This window comes from Mobula hypostoma, chromosome 1 (assembly GCF_963921235.1).
Source record: "Mobula hypostoma chromosome 1, sMobHyp1.1, whole genome shotgun sequence".
Lineage (NCBI taxonomy): Eukaryota > Metazoa > Chordata > Chondrichthyes > Myliobatiformes > Myliobatidae > Mobula > Mobula hypostoma.
The window spans coordinates 82,519,604-82,540,937 of NC_086097.1; the positions used below are offsets into that span (position 1 = coordinate 82,519,604).

At 45.0% G+C, this 21,334-nt stretch overlaps 1 protein-coding gene across 1 annotated transcript in view; it reads left to right on the plus strand.

Annotated features, from left to right (window-relative positions):
* Positions 1-21,334, plus strand: part of rab15 (RAB15, member RAS oncogene family) — a 244,735-nt gene that overhangs the window by 219,865 nt on the left and 3,536 nt on the right. Inside the window, exons 3-5 of the mRNA XM_063051754.1 lie at positions 19,016-19,076; positions 20,493-20,570; positions 20,658-20,747. Of these exons, the coding sequence (XP_062907824.1) occupies positions 19,016-19,076; positions 20,493-20,570; positions 20,658-20,747 (229 nt within the window). The remainder of the gene's footprint in view (positions 1-19,015; positions 19,077-20,492; positions 20,571-20,657; positions 20,748-21,334) is intronic.

Below are 21,334 nucleotides of genomic sequence, written 5' to 3' on the forward strand. Positions count from 1 at the left end.
AGAGGGTCTCCAGAAAGTTCTCCCCCGCCTTCTTCTTACAGGCTCCCAAGAGCCGTCGCACCAGAGGGGAGTTAGTCCCCACTAGCAGGGCAGCACCACTGGTTTCCACCGGGTCCGGACAGACCAACACCAGCGTCTCAAAGGCTTCTGACACTTCCACATCTCCCTCCGAAAATTCCAGTCTCACTGACGAGTACCCATCGTACGGGTAATCACCATCACTTATGCCCCAAATCTCCAGTGCATTAAACGGAGTTACTGGCAAATGCTTCAGATATTTGTTGTAGAACGACTGGTACAGTAAGGTAACCTGCGACCCGGTGTCAAGGATGGCTTTCGCAAAGATTCCCTCTATCCGTAGGGACACGCTGGAACGGGGTCCCACCAGTCCATCCAGAATTTGAGCTTGTACTTTCTGCGGTTCCATAGCTGTTTTCTGGGAACGTGTTCCTCCCAAGACTCCAGTCCGTTCCCTCACTGAGCCTCTCCTAAGTTTCCCGACACCTCTCCCTTCTTGGTGGCCCGGTGGCCCTCCCCCATCGGAGCATCTCGTCTCTCACAATCCCTCCGCAAGTGACCCACTTCCTCACAGCTGTAGCACACCCCCGGCCACTCACACTTCCGCCGGAAATGCCTCTCTCTCCCACAGTTATAGCACACGCTACCCGCCGCCTCTCTCCTCCCGATACGCCCCCCCGGGGACCCCTTGGATTTCTCTGATCTCACCCCGGCTACCACCTCCTGAACCGCTGAAGACCGTCCCCGGGGGTCCGAGCCCCCTGGTCGGCCCGAAGCACTCTCCTTTGCCCGTATCTCTCTAATCAGCTGCCCGAATGATGGAGGGGGGCTCCACTTATATGACTGCCGGATACTCCAAGCCACCCTGTCATCCTCCTGGGAACCACTACATATCCTGCTCATCCTCAACTTCGCCACTTCGTCCGCCCTCACTACCCCTCGGCGCCGCAGCCCCGTAAGCTTCCCTTCCAGCCGGAAGATGTATTCTGAGAGCTTTTCCCCTCTTCTCTGCCCCACTTGTTGAAACTCCGCTAAATGTTGCCAGGGATCTCCTGACAGTCCAAACACTTCCTCCAAAGCGTCCAAACACTCCGACAGGGAAGCCGAAGGGTGTTCCACTCTCAACTCGCGGACCACACGGGCCGCCCCACCCCTTAAGCTTTCCACCAATCGCTGTCTCTTTTCCTCATCCGAAACTAGTCACACCTCTAACAACTGGGATATATCCTCAACCCAGGTCTCATAGTCATCCTCCCCTTCCGGGGTGGGCCTAGCTCCCGAGAAAATTCTCAGCTTCGGACGGGGCCCCTCAACCCTCCTCGCCAGGGAGGTAATGGCAGCTGCTAACTCGGAGGTCTCAGCCCTAACTGGGGGATGGGGCCTGGCCAAGCCTTCCCACTCCACACCTCCACCCCTGGCTACTGGCACCTCCCCTGGGGCCTCATCTAGCTCCTCCTCCGGCACCTCCTCACTTTCATTCTCCGGGAAGGTGTAGAGACCCCACGGCTGCGCCTCCCCCTGGACGTGGACTGTCGCTAGTAGTTCCAACGTCATGACGTCGGCACTCGTCTGCACCAACATCCAGCTGGACTCCAGTTCCTTCCCACACCTTCTAGCTACAAGTTCTACCTGCCCGATACCTTTAATCAAACTCAACTCTCGCACCAGTACATCTGCCGGAATGCAATAATCGACCCCGCTTACCACACACGCATGATTCACCGGTACCTCCTCCAATTCACACCAACTTACAATCTTATCTCAATTCATCATCGCACCACTTAACGCGACGACTATTACAGCTTTACCGAAAATCCAAATCCAGGACGGTAGCCCTCACTTGTAACGTTCCGTTATATTGGCTCGTATATGTCTAGGGGAAATCCCAACCAGCACCTGCCTCAACACTCCCCTCAGGGTCGGTTGCCGCCCGAATCAATCCCAAACATCAATCATCAGCCAGCACACCCAGTAAATTTTAACAAGTACACTTTATAGATATTACTAATTCTATGACATTAATATAAATTCGATACAGAAAAGGAAGTAATGAAAAAAAGGCGCCAAGACTTATCAAAGTCCAAGTTCTTCGTGCGCAACTGTTGGAGCTCAATCGAATCCGGATGACCACCCAAATCCTGTCGACTCACGGCTCGGGACCATCCGGAGTGATCGACTGGAGCCTTTCCACACGTCCGCCGTCCTCCCCGTCTCTCCTCCGACTCCCCGCCAAAAACCCCTTCCACATCCTCCCTGTCTCTCCTCCGACTCCCCCCCAAAACCCCGTCCACCGTCCTCCCCGTCTCTCCTCCGACTCCCCCCCAAAACCCCATCCACCGTCCTCCCTGTCTCTCCTCCGACTCCCTGCCAAAACCTGTCCACCATCTTCCCCGTCTCTCCTCCGACTCCCCGCCAAAAACCCCGTCCACCGTCCTCCCCATCTCTCCTCCGACTCCCCGTCTTTCCTCCGACTCTCCGTCAAAAATCCCGTCCACCGTCCTCCCCGTCTCTCCTCCGACTCCCCGCCAAAACCCCATCCCCAGTCATATGGGACAGCATTATCATCCGAAAACAAAACGATACATGACCACCCATTGGCTGATAGCACCCTGCTATCTGTATTAACCCAAGCAAATGTCTAGTTAGAGACTTTCTCAGCCTTCCCCAGTATAACATAACAAAAGAAGCCATTTTAAATTTAACAAAAAGAAAGACCCCTTACACAGATATATCTTGATATTTAAGATTAGATTAGGATATGGTTAAAGGAAAAGAACATTGAGGGATATAGGATGATGTTGAAATGGGAAAACCTATTTTATGAGGCTAAGTACAAATATATACTGGTTGAACCAAATAGCAGGCATACTTCAGATTCAGGTTAATTTATCACATGTAAATCAAAACATACAGTGAAATGCATCATATGTATTAACAACCAACACACTAAATGATATGCCGGGCGTCACTGTACAATCCAATGCCAACATAGCAGGCCCATGATGGTCAGCAGACCATTGCAAGCGGCAACTACAACAAAACAAGATGACAACAGCAAGCCTTTTCCACACACACACACACACACACACACACACACACACGCACGCACGCACACACACACACACGCATGCACACACACACACACAGACACATAGACACACACACACACACACACACACACACACACACACACACACACACACACACACACACACACACACACACACGCACACACACAGACACACACACACACACACACACACACACACGCATGCACACACACACACACAGACACATAGACACACACACACACACACACACACACACACACAGACACATAGACACACACACACACACACACACACACAGACACATAGACACACACACACACACACACACACACACACACAGACACATAGACACACACACACACACACACACACACACATAGACACACACACACACACACACACACACACACACACACACACACACACACACACACACACACACACACACACACACACACACAGACACACACACACACACACACACACACACACACAGACACACAGACACACACACACACACACAGACACATAGACACACACACACACACACACACACACACACAGACACATAGACACACACACACACACACACAGACACATAGACACACACACACACACACACACACACACACACACACACACACACACACACACACGCACACACACAGACACACACACACACACACACACACACACACACAGACACATAGACACACACACACACACACACACAGACACATAGACACACACACACACACACACACACACACACACACACACACACACACACACACACACACACACACACACACACACACACAGACACACACACACACACACACACACACACACACAGACACACACAGACACACACACAGACACACACACACACACACACACACACACACACACACACACACACACACACACACACACACACACACACACACAGACACACACAGACACACACACACACACACACACAGACACACACACAGACACACACACCTACCTCCAATCCTCCAACCACAGGGTAGGCCACCTCTCTGGATTCCAATTGAAATCAGACTCGCAGACATCCAACCTCCAGTGCCTGGCCTGGACTCACAGACCACGAGCCTCTGATGTCCATAGAGGCCAAGCCAGGGGCTTCGACCTCGGGCTTCCGTCTCTGAACTCACTGACCACCAAACTTCGACCTTTGGCTTTGCCATCTGGACCTCACTGAGCTCTGGGTATTGGTCACAGGACTCACCAAACATGGGATTTTGATCTTCAGGCCTCAACTTCCAGACTTGCATAGAATTCCGACCCCAGTGACTTGCAGGGCCAGCAGCTCACATAGACCTTGACCTCTGACCTAGGATTCATCGACCTGCGAAATCTCTGGTCTCCTCAGTGCGTGCCGATCCAACCTACGGGATCACTGACATTTGACCCTGGATCACTCCTATGTGGAATCCAAATATTAGCTCCTGGCCCTGGCTCATCATTTACTGCCGCTGACCTCTAACTCTCCTCATCCCTGTCATTGAACCATAATCTGACCCCTAACTCCCTGCACTGTCCCCAAAAGCCATTCTTGCCAACCTATGAAACAACTAAGTCTGAAGCACAAGCTGAGTGGACGTCACAGCTCAGTGCCATCTTGACCAGAAGCAGAGGAATAGTGGAATTACTGTGCAACTGTTGAAATCTTTTTGCTTATGATGGAGAAGTTATATCAAAGTGGTGGAAGAATCCTTCCATAAATATGTATCTATATTATTTGGAATTTTGTTTGTTTTGTGATCTTTCACAAGATTCTAAATTAATCAGCTAGGAACTAAGTGAAAAGGAAGTGGAATCACCTGCTTTTGTGTGAATAACCAGAGTAACTCACCACTAGTGTTTCAACCATGTCATTCTATTGCAGTAGATTAAGTAGGTTGTGTTTGCTTGACCTTTACCTTTTTCATTGTTTATCACTGCGTCACGTGCTGTTTATGCAGACAATGTGAAGCTCCACAATGATTGTTTTGTGGACAAAAGGATCAAAACAAAACCTCTTCACAATAGGAAAGAACCCATTGACTTTAAAATATGCTTTGGTATTCTAAAAGCAAAGTAGTTTATGGGTGTATTCATCGGACGGGCTTCCACCATCAGTACCTGTGCCATTATGCATTGGGCCTGTGGGGAATGGATAGAAATGAAAGTGTGCCAAGCCACACCTACTTAGGTTCATGACAGAATTGAAACAAGAGAGGCTATGCTTCAGAGGTGCCACAGTAAAGCTATAATCTGAAAGAGCCTTCTGTAAGTATTGGGTGAAGGTCATGATGTAATGAGCAGATAAACCTGTAGTTCTGGTTTGTTGCTCAAAGTTCAAGTCATTAATATTTGAAAGAGACAAGGGACCAAAATTAATGGCACCAGTGAAGAAAACGTGCATCTTCATTATGGTAAATTGAAGTAGTCTGGGGACTTGAAGGACATAAAGGGAGTTAGCGCTTCCATAATCCTCCTAACTATAGCAGGTGCACATTTAGAATCCTACTGCATTTGATGGTTGTCAAAGAGGAGATGACAGAAGGGAAAACAAACGTATGGATATTTGTGAAGTGAGGCATCGAAAAGAGGTGGTGTCCTGTTTGTTGATGGCCTGTGGAACATTGAGAACAACCATATGATCAAAGTTCAAAGTGTTAATACTTTGAGGCTCATCTTCTTGTAGGCAGCCACACAACAGAGAAACGCAATAGAATCAATGAAAACTCCCTCACAACAAAGACCGTCAAACATCCAATGTGCAAAAAAAATAAATCGTGCAAACAATAAAAAACTGTAAACAAATAATACACAGAACATGAACCACAGAGTCTCCAAAAGTGAGTCCACAGCCACAGAGCCGGTTCAGGAGCCCGATGGCTGCAGGCCGCAGCCACGGAGCCAGTTCGGTGCTGCAGCCGGTCCAGGAGCTGGATGGATGCAGGCCACAGCCACAGAGCCAGTTTAGTACCACAGTGAGTGCCAATGACTGCGGGCCACAGCTGCAGTCAGTTTAACACTGAGGCTAGTAAAGCCTCACAGAGTAGTGAGCTGAATACCTGTTTGTCCTTCACTCTCAGCCTCAACACCTTACTTTAAAACATTAAGTTAATTCAAAGAAAGAAACAGGAGTCTGAAAATACAGGTGTAGTTCAAGTATAGCTTAAGCGCGACACGCAAGTAGCACGTGGTAGCGTGATGACGTATGCAATTAACGTATTTCTACATATAACCCATAATGAATTATTTAAATGAACAAGAATGCTTAATCAAACAATATATGTACAAGATCACTCAAATATTATTGAAATATTAAATACACAATTCTCCTCCCTGCTTAGCTATAAACTCCAACTCAATATAGGATGCATCTCAACTGTATACATCGTCTGCGTTATAATACAGCAACACTATATATAGACATCCACAACATAGTAATTTTTTAAATTGCCCCATCCAGGTCTAAAGATTTAATCATTGTGGAGGATTTGTTACTCTTGTGGGATAACATCTTTCCTGACAAGGGGAATCACTCCACTTGGCAAATGAAACTTGTGGCTGTGAAACAATCTCAGGTTCTGGGGTCTCTTCCAAAGGTGGTTTTAGACACAGAGTCTGAGACTCCGGGAAGTGGTTCTGCCAGCTCTGGGCATCTTTATCCTTTTTTTCTCTTTCTGGATCTACTTTGATCCCCTTTTTCTTTCTCACATTCCTTCTCTTTTTCACACCATTCTCTTCATTGCTCATGTTCTTTCTCGCCATCTCTTCCCTCCATTTTCTTCTTCTAGTTTATGCACCTTGATCTTGGGAAGGATCATTTAATTCACTGAAGTTATTCTCCCATTAATGCTTCTATTGCTCCTTTTACGATCTGATCTCTCCTCTTGGTTTTCTCATCCCATTTGGCCTTCCATTCATCCAGCCTGGCTTTGGTCTTTGCATCTAGTTTTACAAACAGCTTTTTGCAGATTCTGGTTCTTTATACTCACAAAAGCCAAATGCTTATAACTTTCTTGAAGCTCCTTGAACTCTCTTCCAGCTGAAAACCAGCCACATCTTGCAAGCAACTTCCTGATTAACATATCAGAAGCTTTCTCAGATATGTTGGCTATAAAAACTGTTGTAGACAGACCACTCCTCTTGTCACTTTCACCTTCCATGATCCATCCTTAGCCCAAGACACAACAGCTATTTGTCCTCTGTTTGGCAATAGTTTTTGGTTTTCAACATGGAGACAGTTGTGGCATCCTACAGCAACTTTCTTAATTCATTTTCAAATGGCTTCATTGCCGGGAATGTGGTATGCAAATGAAGAATGGATTTCCAATCACCTTGTAGTTGTCTTAACCAATCACATCCCCACAATGCTTGTCCTTCTGTTCTTACCACATTCGAGCTCAATGCAACTTGTTGGTTGTTGTATTTCACTGTTATGAATGTCATTCCCACCGGCGTTGTCTTTTCTCCAATGTAAGTTCCTAATTGGATCTCTGCAGGTTTCAGTCTGGTATTTTTGAAATGCTTTTCAAACTCATTTTGTGGAATGGCTGAAACAGCTGAGCCAGCGTCCAAATCCATTTTAATTAACTTGCCATTTACTTTTGGCATAAGTCATATTGCTTGTCTATTGCTAATTTTCACACTGTAAATCCTCTTTCATCAACAGCATACAAATTAGTGCTTTTGTATACACTTTACTTTTTAGCATTTTCCCTTTCCTGTGCAGACCATTTAGTTTTGTTACCTGTCATACTCTTTGTATACGTCCTACTTAGTTTCATTTGTTGCATTTTCTGCAAGTTTTCCTGCCCCACTGAACTCACTCGTGTCTGCACACCTCGACTCTATTTTACCCCTCTTGGTTCAGTCCCTTCCTACCTACATCCATGACACTTCACCACTCTCAATCTTTTCAATGACTTTATGTTCCCTTCCCCCGATTGTCTCATTTTCACTATTGATGTCCCGTATCTATTCACTTCTATCCCCCATAAGGAAGGCTAGAAAGCCCTCTCCTTTCTGGACAACAGATCCCCTCTAGCACCACTCTTTTCTGACTGGCGGAACTGGTCCTCATCCTCAACAATTTCAACTTTGGCTCCACCCACTTTCTTCAAACCCAAGGTGTAGCCATGGCCTCTCAATGGGTCCCAGCTATGCCTGTCTTTTCCTCGATTACATGGAACAATCCATGTTCCAAAGCTAACCAGCATTGCTCTCCAACTCTTCCTACACTAAATTGACAACTGCATTGGTGCTGTTTCCTGCACCCAAACTGAGCTCGTCAATTCCATCAACCTGCCACAAATTTACTCGGTCCATTTATGACACTCTCTTCTCTTTCTGGATCTCTATGTCTCCACCTCTGGAGACACTCGATCTACTGTTATTTTTTAGAAACTCCTTTGGACTACCTAAAATTTCCAGTAATCTCTCCCCTTCAGCCCGTAGAATGATTGCATTTCTTACTTTAATGGCGAAAAGATGTATCTTACAACATTGGAAAGAGCTTAATGCTCCAACTACCTTTTTTTGGTTTTCTCAGACGATATTATGCTTGAATTTGGAGAAAATTAGAAGCAATCTTTATGACTCCTCATTTAAATTTGAACAGACTTGGAGATCTTTTATTCAATATTTTCATTTAATGTAATATATACCCTTCTTGTTTTTTTTCACTGTTTTTAATGGAGGTCGGGATTGAGGACGTGATTTTAAGTTTAACTCTGTTTGGTTTCAAGTTAGCCCATTGCTTTGCGTTGCTTTAGTTAGTTGCACGGTGGGGTTTTTTTTGGGGTTTTTTTTCTTTTTCTCCATTGATATATATATAAAATTAGTATACTATTATGTTACCTTGGTATGTTATGCTTAAATTACATTGTAGTATTTTTTTTTGTATTAATATCTTCTGTAATTTTATTATATTCTAACAATGTATTAGTGTCTATATGGCTTACCTTTTTGTATACTTATTTAATAAAAAGATTTAAAAGAAGAAGAAGAAACTAAGTGACTGTCACAGCTATGTTAACTATTCCTCTTCCCACCCTGTCACTTGTAAAAATGCATTCCCTTTTCTCAGTTTCTCTGTCTCCGCCGCATCTGCTGTCAGGATGAGGCTTTTCATTCCAGAAAAACTGAGATGTCCTTCCTCAAAAAAAGGGGTTTCCTTTCCTCCACCATCAAGGCTGCCCTCATCTGCATCTCTTCTATTTCCTGCATATGTGGCCTCACCCCATCCTCCACCGCCACATCAGGGATAGGGTTCCTCTTGTACTCCCCTACCACTCCACAAGACTTCATGTCTGAATATACAAACGTTTGTAATTCTCCATAAATTCTGCCATCTCCAATGGAATCCCACCACCAAGCACATCTTTCCCTCTCCTCCCCTACGTGACTCCCTTGTCCACTCGTCCCTCCCCACTGATCTCCCTCCTGGTACTTATCCTTGCAAGCAGAACAAGTGCCATACCTCCCACCACAGCTCCCCCCTCACCAGCATTCAGGGCCTCAAGCAGTCCTATCAGGTAAGGCGACACGTCACATGTGAGTCTATTAGGGTCATCTACTGTATCCAGTGCTCTCGGTGCGGCCTCCTGTATATTGGGGAGTCCCGACGTCATAGATTGGGAGACCACTTACCCGAGCACCTTTGTTTCATCTAACAGAAACAGTGGGATCTCCTGGTGGTCACCCATTTCAACTCTACTCCCCATTCTGATTACGACATTTCAGTCCATGGCCTCTTCTACTGCCGAAATGAGGCTGCAGTAGGTTGGAAGAACAACACTTTATATTCCGTCTGGATAGCCTCCAACTTGATGGCATGAACGTTGATTTCTCGAACTTCCACGAATCGCCCTCCCCCCGCCCCACTTTCACAATTCATCTTTCTTGTTTCCCTCACACACCTTATCACCTTACCTGTCCATCACCTCCCTCTGGTGCTTCTCCCACTTCCCTTTCCTGCATTGTCTTCTGTCCTCTTCTTGTCAGATTCCCCTTTCTCCAGCCCTTTAACCAATCAACTTCCCAACTCCTTATTTCATCCTAACCCCCCCTCTCTGGATTTCATCTATCACCTGCCACCTTGTACTTCTTCTTCCCCTCCCCCCACCTTCTTATTCTGATTTCTTCCCCCTTCCTTTCCAGGCTTGATGAAGGGTCTTGGCCCGAAACGTTGACTGTTTTATTCCCATTCATAGATGCTGCCTGACCTTCTGACATCCAGCACATTGTATCTCTTACATCTGGCTCAGCGTTTAAATCAGCTAAATATCAACTTCTTTTCCTCTCTCCGGCCTGAAATTTCATATACTTAAACACAGGTCTTTTTGGAGTTACACACACAAAATGCTGATGGAATGCAGAAGGCCAGGCAGCATCTATAGGAAGAGGTACAGTCGACATTTCGGGCCAAGACCCTTCGTCAGGACTAACTGAAAGAAGAGCTAGTAAGAGATTTGAAAGTGGGAGGGGGAGGGCAGAACCAAAATGATAGGAGAAGACAGGAGGGGGAGGGATGGAGCTAAGAGCTGGACAGTTGATTGTCAAGGATATACAAGGCTGGAGAAGGGAGAGGATCGTGGGACGGGAGGCCTAGGGAGAAAGAAAAGGAGAGGGGAGCATCAGAAGATATAGTGAGAGGGACAGAGGGAGAAAAAAGAGACAGAAAGAAAGGGGAAAAATAAAAAATAATAAATAAATCAATAAAGGATGGGGTAAGAAGGGGAGGAGGGGTATTAACGGAAGTTAGAGAAATCAATGTTCATGCCATCAGGTTGGAGGCTACCCAGATGGAATATAAGGTGTTGTTCCTCCATCCTGGGTGTGGCTTCATCTTGACAATAGAGAAGGCCGTGGATAGACATATCAGAATGGGAATGGGACGTGGAATTGAAATGTGTGGCCGCTGGGAGATCCTGCTTTCTCTGGCGGACAGAGCGTAGGTGTTTAGCGAAACGGTCTCCCAGCCTGTTTCGGGTCTCACCAACATATAGAAGGCTGCATAGGGAGCACCGGACACAGTATATCACCCCAGCCAACTCACAGGTGAAGTATCGCCTCACCTGGAAGGACTGTCTGGGGCCCTGAATGGTGGTGAGGGAGAAAGTGTAAGGGCATGTGTAGCACTTGTTCTGCTTATAAGCATAAGTGGCGGGAGGGAGATTGGTGGGAAAGGATGGGGGGATGAATGGACAAGGGAGGCGCGTAGGGAGCGATCCCTGCGGAAAGTAGAACGGGGGGGTGGAGGGAAAGATGTGTTTAGTGGTGGGATAATATTGGAGTTGGCGGAAGTTACGGAGAATAATATGTTTGACCCGGAGGCTGGTGGGGTGGTAGGTGAGGACAAGGGGAACCTTATCCCTAGTGGGGCGGCGGGAGGATGGGGTGAGAGTAGGTGTGCATGAAATGGGAGAGCTGCGTTTGAGAGCAGAGTTGATGGTGGAGGAAGGGAAGCCACTTTCTTTAAAAAAGGAAGACATGTCCTTCATCCTGGAATACAAAGCCTCATCCTGAGAGCAGATGCGGTGGAGACGGAGGAATCGCGAGAAGGGGTTGGCAGTTTTGCAATAGATAGTGTGGGAAGAGGAACAGGTCCAGGTAGCTGTGAGAGTCCGTAGGCTTACAGTAGACATCAGTAGATAAGCTGTCTCCAGAGAGAGACAGAAAGGTCAAGAAAGGGGAGGGAGGCGCCGGAAATGGACCAGGTAAATTTGAGGGCAGGGTGAAAGTTGGAGGCAAAGTTAATGAAGTCAACGAGCTCAGCATGCGTGCAGGAAGCAGCACCAATGCAGTCCTCGATGTAGCGAAGGAAAAGTGGGGGACGGATACCAGTATAGACTTGGAACATGGATTGTTCCACAAAGCCAACAAAAAAGTAGGCATAGCTAGGACCCATACGGGTGCCCATAGCTACACCTTTAGTTTGGAGGAAGTGGGAGGAGCCAAAGGAGAAATTATTAAGGGTAAGGACTGATTCCGCTAGATGGAGCAGAGTGGTGGTAGACGGGAGCTGGTTAGGTCTGGAATCCAAAAAGAAGCGGAGAGCTTTGGGACCTTCCTGGTGGGGGATGGAGGTATATAGGGACTGGACATCTATGGTGAATATAAAGCGGTGGGGGCCAGGGAACTTAAAATCATTGAAAAAATTCAGAGCGTGAGAAGTGTCACGAACATAGGTGGGAAGGGATTGAACAAGGAGGGGATAAAGCAGTGTCGAGGTATGCAGAAACGAGTTCAGTGGGGCAGGAGCAAGCTGAGACAATGGGTCTACCTGGACAGGCAGGTTTGTCCAGGCTGCAAGATCCAAAAGGAGTTACAGGGTAGCCAGTAGCAGGGGAACCTGCTGCATGTCTACAGAATAGGCATGGCACTGTCCCAGAAGAGATCGTCAGTCTTAATGCCCAAAACGTCAACAATTGCCCCGCCCACCGAATGCTGCTCAACCTGCTGAATTCCTCCGACAGTTTCTTTTCACCCCATCACCAATTCATTTTGCTTCTGTGTCCTTCCGAGGGTTCAACAATCACCTGCAATGTCTGTGTTCACAGCTTCGCAGCAGCTATTGTTTCAGCTCCAGGGTGCCAGAAACACAGTGCCTTTGGCACTTCTCAGTCAATTTGTGACTGCAGAAGGATAGTTCTCCTGACTGAGGGGCCCCTAATTTGAGAATGAGGCAGTTCTATGCTTCGAATTAAAACCCCATCCTATTACGGCAATCTTTGGATTGCCAATGGTAGAACATAGATCTTTGTCTTCTTCAGCCTGTCGAATGATAGCTTTTGTTACTTTAATGGCGAGAAGATCTATTTTGTTGAACTGGAAGGAAACTAATCCTCCAACTACATTCCAATGGTTTTCTCAAACCATATTAAGTGTAAGTTTAGAAAAAACTAGAAGTGATATTTTTGACCCTTCAGTTAAATTTGAAGAAACTTGGAAACCTTTTATGCAACATTTTCATATGATGTAATCTGACCTTTCCAAAATTTTTTTTCTAAACTTGAATTATATGATGAGAGGAGCGGAGTTAACGACATTATTGAATGTGTCCGATACAAGCTGTTGGTCTAGCCCTGTTTTGTTTTTTTCCTTGGGGTTTTTGTTTCTTTTTTTCTTTTCGGGCTTTTTTTGTTTATATATTTTTTACTTTTTATTTCTTTTTTAATGTTTAATCTCATTATGAGTTTGGAAGTCTTTTATATCTATGTCACTTAAAATTCATTTTATATATGCTGATGAACATTTTTCCAATCTCTTTGTACCAACTTTGTTATTGAGTTTATAATTTTGAAAAATTAATAAAAAGATTTAAAAAGAAAGAAAGAAAGAGAATGAGGGATAGACTATTTAGGACATTGAACCCATGAGCACCACCTCCCTAGTTTTTTTCTCTCTTTTTGCACTGGTGTCGCATGAAGAAAGTCTCCAGAGAGAAGTACTGGTAGATATGAAGCGGTCTGTTATTTGACAAAATAAGATACAATAGGCACTAGATGGAAACACCTTCAGTGATAGAAGGTCTGCCTCACCCAACACTATATGATATTTTATGTTAAGGGTCAAAGGACAATTCAGGCTAAAGATCAAAGGATAATTCAAGCTAAAGATCAAAGGACAATTCAGGCTAAAGATCAAAGGACAATTCTACATTTACAATGCTTCCTTTGTATTCACCACTGTCACACTTCCCTCTTCACACCCACATGACAGACATCAAGTGACACCCAAATTCCGAGTGTAATCAGCATTTAAAAATGCAAACATGAGGAAATCTGCAGATGCTGGAAATTCAAGCAACACACACAAAAAATGCTGGTGAACGCAGCAGGCCAGGCAGCATCTATAGGAAGAGGTACAGTCGACGTTTTGGGTCGAGATCCTTTGTCAGGACTCACTGAAAGAAGAGATAGGAAGAGTTTTGAAAGTGGAAGGGGGAGGGGGAGATCCGAAATGCTAGGAGAAGACAGGAGGGGGAGGGATGGAGCCAAGAGCTGGAAAGGGATACGAGACTGGAAAAGACAGACAGTCCTTCCAGGTGAGGCGACACTTCACCTGTGAGTTGGCTGGGGTGATATACTGTGTGCGGTGCTCCCGGTGCGGCCTTCTATATATTGACAAGACCCAATGCAGGCTGAGAGTCTGTTTCGCTAAACACCTATGCTCTGTCCGCCAGAGAAAGCAGGATCTCCCAGTGGCCACACATTTTAGTTCCACGTCCCATTCCCATTCTGATATGTCTATCCACAGCCTCCTCTACTGTCAAGACGAAGCCACACTCAGGTTGGAGGAACAACACCTTATATTCTGTCTGGGTAGACTCCAACCTGATGGCATGAACATTGACTTCTCTAACTTCCGTTAATGCCCCTCCTCCCCTTCGTACTCCATCCCTTATTTATTTATTTCCCCCCCCCCTTTTTTTCTCTCTCTCTTTTTTCTCCCTCTGCCCCTCTCACTATAACTCTTTGCCAGCTCTCCATCCTCTGGGCTCCCCTCCCCCTTTCTTTCTCCCTAGGCCTCCCATCCCATGATCCTCTCCCTTCTCCAGCCTCGTATCCCTTTTCCCAATCAACTTTCCAGCTTTTAGCTCCAACCCTCCTCCTCCTGTCTTCTCCTATCATTTCGGATCTCCCCTTCCCCCTCCCACTTTCAAATCTCTTACCATCTTTTCTTTCAGTTAGTCCTGACGAAGGGTCTTGGCTCGAAACGTCAGCTGTACCTCTTCCTATAGATGCTGCCTGGCCTGCTGCGTTCACCAGCATTTTTTGTGTGTGCTAATTTAATCAGCATTGTCTGGCCTTCCAGTTAACTGTGGTTCACGCGTTTCAGCAACCCATTATTCAGAGCCGTATTTTAGATTTAATCCACGGTTTATATTTGAATCTGAAGACTGGTGGCCGAAGTCAGTTGCTTGAGGGTTCGACGCAGTACCTTTGCTGTTCCTAGTAGCGTGCTCTTCTGGACCAAGATCTCAGGTGTTGTTCCTGAGATTTGTCGGAGCCACTCTCCCAGTCCAGGTGTCACAGCTCCAAGTGCTTCTATAACCACCAGGATTATTCTGGCTTTAACCTTCCACTACCTTTCTATTTGGACATCTCGTGCAGTGGCTTGTCCTGCCATGGCCTCTGGTCCTCTGGCTCAGCTTCATCCACTTCCATTTCCATATCCCCTGCTGCTGTCTGAGGTGTTCTCCTAGCAGGTCGTCATTAGGGGTAATCTTTCTGACATACTCATGGATGTTTTGTATTTCTTCCAGGACTGTGTCCTTGACACCTCCAAGTCCCCGTCCTCCTTTATTTCAGTGCTTGATGCTGTACAGTTGATCAATGTTGGACTTTGGATGGAATCTTCCATGCACTCTTAGTAGCTTCTGGGTCTTGATGTCAGTGGCTTCCAGTTTGTTCCTTGGCCAATCGCACACTATTGCGACTGGATACCCGATGGCTGGTAGGGCGAATGTGTTGATGGCTCTTGCCCATGTAGCTGGCAAGGCAGCGCTCGCGGCGTCTCCGGTGATGAATATCTGTAATTTGTCAAGTAGGAGGCCATGCACAATTCTGATTTGATGGAGGCAGACGTGAGAGCATGGAGGAACATCTGGTGGAACTTCTGAAATGCCTGCTTCGCTGCCACCACTACTGTGTGATCCAAAATCTCCGGAGGGGAAGGCCCTGAATCCTTGGCTTTGCCTGTTGCTTGGCGGTCAGGGCCGGGGTCAAAGCGCTCGGCAGAGATGGTGCTCGGCACTCGGTGTTGGAGGACTGGTCGGAGGCTCAAATTTTTCGGACAGACTCAGAGTCGGACTGTGGTTGGTTGCTTCCAGGATGCTGCATCGGCAAGCTTGCTGTGCTGGAAGCTCATGGCAGGAAGAGTTTCTTCCTTCTACCGTCTGCGTGAGATGTTGGGGCTATCGGGACTTTGAGACTTTTTTTTACCCTGCCCATGGTCTGCTCTTATCAAATTATGGTATTGCTTTGCACTGTTGTAACTATATGTTATAATTATGTGGTTTTTGTCAGCTTTAGTTTTGGTCTGTCTTGTGTTTCTGTGATATCATACCGGAGGAACATTGTATCATCTTTTAATGCATGCATTTCTAAATGACAATAAACGAGGACTGAGTGTCCTCATAATCTGGAAAAAAAAGGTTGGATTGCTCTGGGTGCCGAAAGGAGAAATCGGGGCCTGGCAGAGAAGATTCAGTGCCTGTACAACTGGCCCGGGTATGAGGTTAGATCACTCTGGGTGCTGAGTTGACTTGAAGAGCTTGAGAGTGGCTTCGGGCTGGACAACAAAATCTGGGCCCGAAGCGAGTCGCTAGGCAGTGTGGTCTAGATCTGGAGCCTTTCGATGCAGTGGTACCTGGGTCCTAGTGTGAGGTGCAATATGTTGTTTAGACAATTTAAATATCAGCCCAGACCAGAGGAGATAGTCGATTTTGGTTGCTCTTGGTGACCTTCACTCCTCTGTCCAGGGCGCTGGAGCCTTTCACTGTTCCACTGTTTGGTCAATTTAAAAGCCAGCCTAGGTGGACTGAGAAGACAGGGTCTCGGTTGGGACGAGAGCCGATCTTGTTCGTTCTCCGCAATAGTCAGCACCATGGCAACGAGGCTATGAAGATTGCCCCAGCTGCTATGCTCTATGCCTGCTGATATGATGAATTGATATGCAAGGCTCTGGGCCTACTCCGGGCTGCTCCAGGGTTTGGATCTGAGGACTCAATGGTTTAGAATGCTGTTGCTCACTTCAATTGTTCGCATGATTTTTATTTTTTTCTTTCTTTTGCACTTTTGGTCTTTTAATTTATTTTTATTCTTTTTTTATTAAATTGGGTTCTTTTGGGCTTCTTGCTTTGTGGCTAACAGTGAGCAAGCAAATCTGAAGGTTATATAATTTATGCATTCTTTGATAATAAATGTACTTGAAATACTGGAGGATTAATACACACACAAAATATTTTCTGAAAATATTTTATTAATATTTATTGAAAGCGTGCAGAGAAGACAGATGAGAGTAATGGCAGGACTAGAGGGTAAAGGTTATAGGGAGAGGTTGGGCAGGCTTGTACTTTAATCCTTGGAAAATAGGAGACTGAGAAATGTTTAAGTTAATGGGGCATAAATAGTTTGAATGCACTCAGTCTTTTTTTCCCAGGGAAGGCTGAGATACAAAGAGAGAGCTAAAAGTTTTAAAAGGGACATGAGGGGCAACTTCTCCATGCAGAGTGGGGTGTATATATGATGCCTCAAGAGAAAAAGTGGTTGAGCTCCCTTTAAAAGGCTTTTGAGTAAGTATATGGAACAGAAAGGTTTGGAGAGATATGTGCCAAACATGGGCAAATGGGGCTAGCTTGGTGGGTGCCATGTTCAGCATGGACCAGTTGGTGTGGTGGGCCTGTTACAACTCTAGAACTATGTAAAGAAGACATATAGAGCCAAGGCAACATTTTCACTGTGTGGAGACATGAGAGGCTGCAGATGCTGGAAATATAGAGCAACATACAATGAAGGTGGGGGGACTTGGTCAGCATCTATAGTGTGAAATGGCAAGTCGATATTTCATCTGGACTGGAAGGAAAGACAAGATAGAGCCAATATGAGAAAGGTTTGGGTGGGGGGGGGGAGGAGTGGAAGAGTACTTACTTCACCGAGGCAGTCAGTTCTGGTTAATACCACACAAAACAATATATTTACAACACAGGGAAAAGTTAGTCACATGATACACAATAGCCACAAAAGTTAGAGTCAGGGTTGTCTCTGATTCTCACACGCGACTGATACGGTATGGTACAGTGCCATTCTCACCTCTGCATTGGCAGATTCAAATGTCATACAAAGCCTGGAGCATGCAATGTCTGAGTGCGGTACTGAGGAACGGCCGTTCTGTCAGAGCTGAAATATTAACTCAGACCCCTGTCAACACAAGATCACATAGCACCATTCACTGCAAGGACATTGGTGTTATCCCTGGTGACTCAGCCTATATTTGGTTCTAATTCAACTTAAATTCAACTTAAACGTTAAACACTCGCCCTGCATCTGAGGTTTATTACAGAGCAATTCAGGTGCGTGAAAGTCTCCACAGAAAGGGCACTTGGGAATCTTTTTATTGTTTTATATTTGCAGATCTTAATGATGAAAGCGATGAAAATATCTTGGCCACTTTTATTAAAGGCAAAGGTGATTAGCTTTTAATGAAGAAGTTTCTCCTCCAAAAGAAGAAACTTCTATTATTGCAGCTGGGATATAATTCCATTGGTTGCAACAGAGCATTTTGTGTCTCAAAGTACTTATGTCTTAGTGATGGGAAAAATTGTGCTGTTGAGAACATTGGGAGTTGCTGACTGTGGATTGATACTTACAGTTTATTGTCGCCAAACAATTGATACTAGAACATACAATCATCACAGCGATATTTGATTCAGCGCTTCCCACTCCCTGGATTACAAATCGATAGTAAATATTAAAAATTTAAATTATAAATCATAAATAGAAAATAGAAAAATGGAAAGTAAGGTAGTGCAAAAAATCTGAGATGCAGGTCCGAATATTTGGAGGGTATGGCCCAGATCTGGGTCAGGATCCGTTCAGCAGTCTTATCACAGTTGGAAAGAAGCTGTTCCCAAATCTGGCCGTACGAGTCTTCAAGCTCCTGAGCCTTCTCCCAGAGGGAAGAGGGACGAAAAGTGTGTTGGCTGGGTGGGTCGTGTCCTTGATTATCCTGGCAGCACTGCTCTGACAGTGTGCGGTGTAAAGTGAGTCCAAGGACGGAAGATTGGTTTGTGTGATGTGCTGCGCCGTGTTCACGATCTATTAATATGCAGATCTATTAATTTAAAATGACTGACAATTACAGTTTCACTATTTATTTTTGAATTATCTTCTCAGGGATACTGCAGGACAGGAACGATACCAGACGATCACAAAGCAGTACTACAGACGAGCCCAGGTGCGCACTGTTCTATTTCTCTCTGTCACGACAATAGTGCAACTGGCTTTGAGACTAACTTTAATCTGAAGTAAACTAGTTTGAGGCTGTACTGTTCCTTCCAAATGAAGCTGCCTGTGTCTTGTGCATCAGGTTACAGCCAGGCCCCACACTCTCCCTTAAAAACAGGGCATGGTGGCAAGCCTGCATAAACGTGACGGGAATTTGTCAGGAGATGTTGCAGTCCGTGAACCACATTAAAAGTCAGGATAGGAGAGAAATCATGGGGGAGAAAACTAACACACCAGCTTGGTATTTACCCAGGGTTGAATTCATTGTGTTATTTAAAAATCAGGACTATAGCTGCCTTCACTTGGAGAATTTTAACAAGTCTCGGCCAAGGCATTATGAACTATTCAAAGAGCTGAAATTGAATCCGAATTCACTAGCTTGATTATTATTCTGTGCTACCTGTATCAGAGCTGAGCTTTGTTACTGTGTCCTCTTATTGCAAAAGAGTCCATTATCATAAATAACAACTGGGCACTTGGCTGGTGCCCGGAGGGAAACTACGTTTTGATTGCCCCCTCACCCCCTATGAACAATGATTAAAACTGCATCAATGAATAGCAATTCAGTTGTCACTTTAAACCTTCATCCCACTTCCACTCTGATCTCTGCGTTGTTCCAACAAAGCTGAATTTAACTTTTGTGAACAGATGCTCCTCACCTGACACTGGATATTCCAGGCTCAGCAGTTTCAGATTACCAGCCATTTCCAGCCTTGAATTTCACAGGTCTGGCACTTTATTCTCTCTTCTTCTCAGTTTTATTGCTCAATTTCTCTTTACTCCATACTCTTTCTGATTTAGCGGCCTGTAATCAGTACCTTTGCAACTTGTGTCACTCAGCCTCTGTGCCCTTTTGAACCCAACCTTTTGTTCTCTCTGCCTCTCCCTCCATTTTCTGGCTTTTCAGGTTTTATCTGTAACATAAATCTTTATTATCCTATGCTTCTCCTGGTACCAAAGGAAGGTAATGAACTCGAGCTCCGGGTTTCGTTACAAGAGCTGCTGAGCACATCCAGTGGTTTCAGTGTCTTTCTCAACTAATTCATCGCTGGCAATATTTACTAACTGTGCTAAATACAAGTAGAAAGGTACAGCAACTCAGAAATGTTAATTGGCAGGTCAGAAATGTAAGCCATTTAATGAAAGTCAAACTAAACCAGAGGCAACAACTCACAATTTAAAAATAGTTGTAATTATATTCTTAGGGCACAGGCCTCTTTACAGTTCAACACTGGTCTAGGCTGAATCCAAATAATGTTTGTGGTCCAGATAGTTTAGAAGAATTCTGGATATACTGGAATTGAGTGTTAATGGTTTCTCATTATGCTTTGTAATTAAAAAAAGATGTATTACCTTTTATTTATAGGGAATCTTTTTGGTATATGATATCACAAGTGAGCGCTCCTTTCAACATATTATGAAATGGGCTAGTGATGTTGATGAGGTAAGAGAGTGACATTGAATCATTTTACCTTGAATAAATATTACTCAAATTTTAGCTCATTACTCACAGTGAATGGTTCCTCCCCAGTATGCACCAGAAGGAGTTCAGAAAATTCTCATAGCCAACAAAGCTGATGACGAACAGAGAAGGCAAGTAGGTGTAAAACAAGGTCAAAAGGTATGTATTTGATGCCCAATGCAATTATTTATATAGTAGGTTTAGAATAATGATTTTTTTAATTGATGGTATTGTAGTTCAAAGGCCTGGAACAATTCCAAAGTAAAGATCAATGTAAAATTCTGATAATTTACAAATCACAGGCTTATAAAAAGTTGTCATGCAGTTGAGCATCTGCTGTGCTGGGTCTGATGGTGTTGCTGAACTAAAGTGCTCAGGTTTTGTGGTCTTTGTTGGGTAGTTTCTGCAGTGACTGCATCTTAGCAATATACTGTATTTAGCACAGCCTGTGGCAACATTTTCTGAAGCTGTGAAATGGAAATTGCCATCACTTTTTTGGGAGTTTCTTCTTGGATTTTAGTGGCGAACCCTTGAAAATAATTGATGAGAAAAAAGGTCTAAACTTGATTGAGATTTTGAAATGGGATGCTGTTTCACTTTGCATTATTATATGACGTATATGACTGCTGTTATACAGTAAAACAAGTGCAAGATTAAATTCAATCATGTCAAATCAATTGTATTGTTGAGGTAGTACTCTATCTAGCGCACAGTATACAATTTTGATCCCCTTTCCCAAACAACAA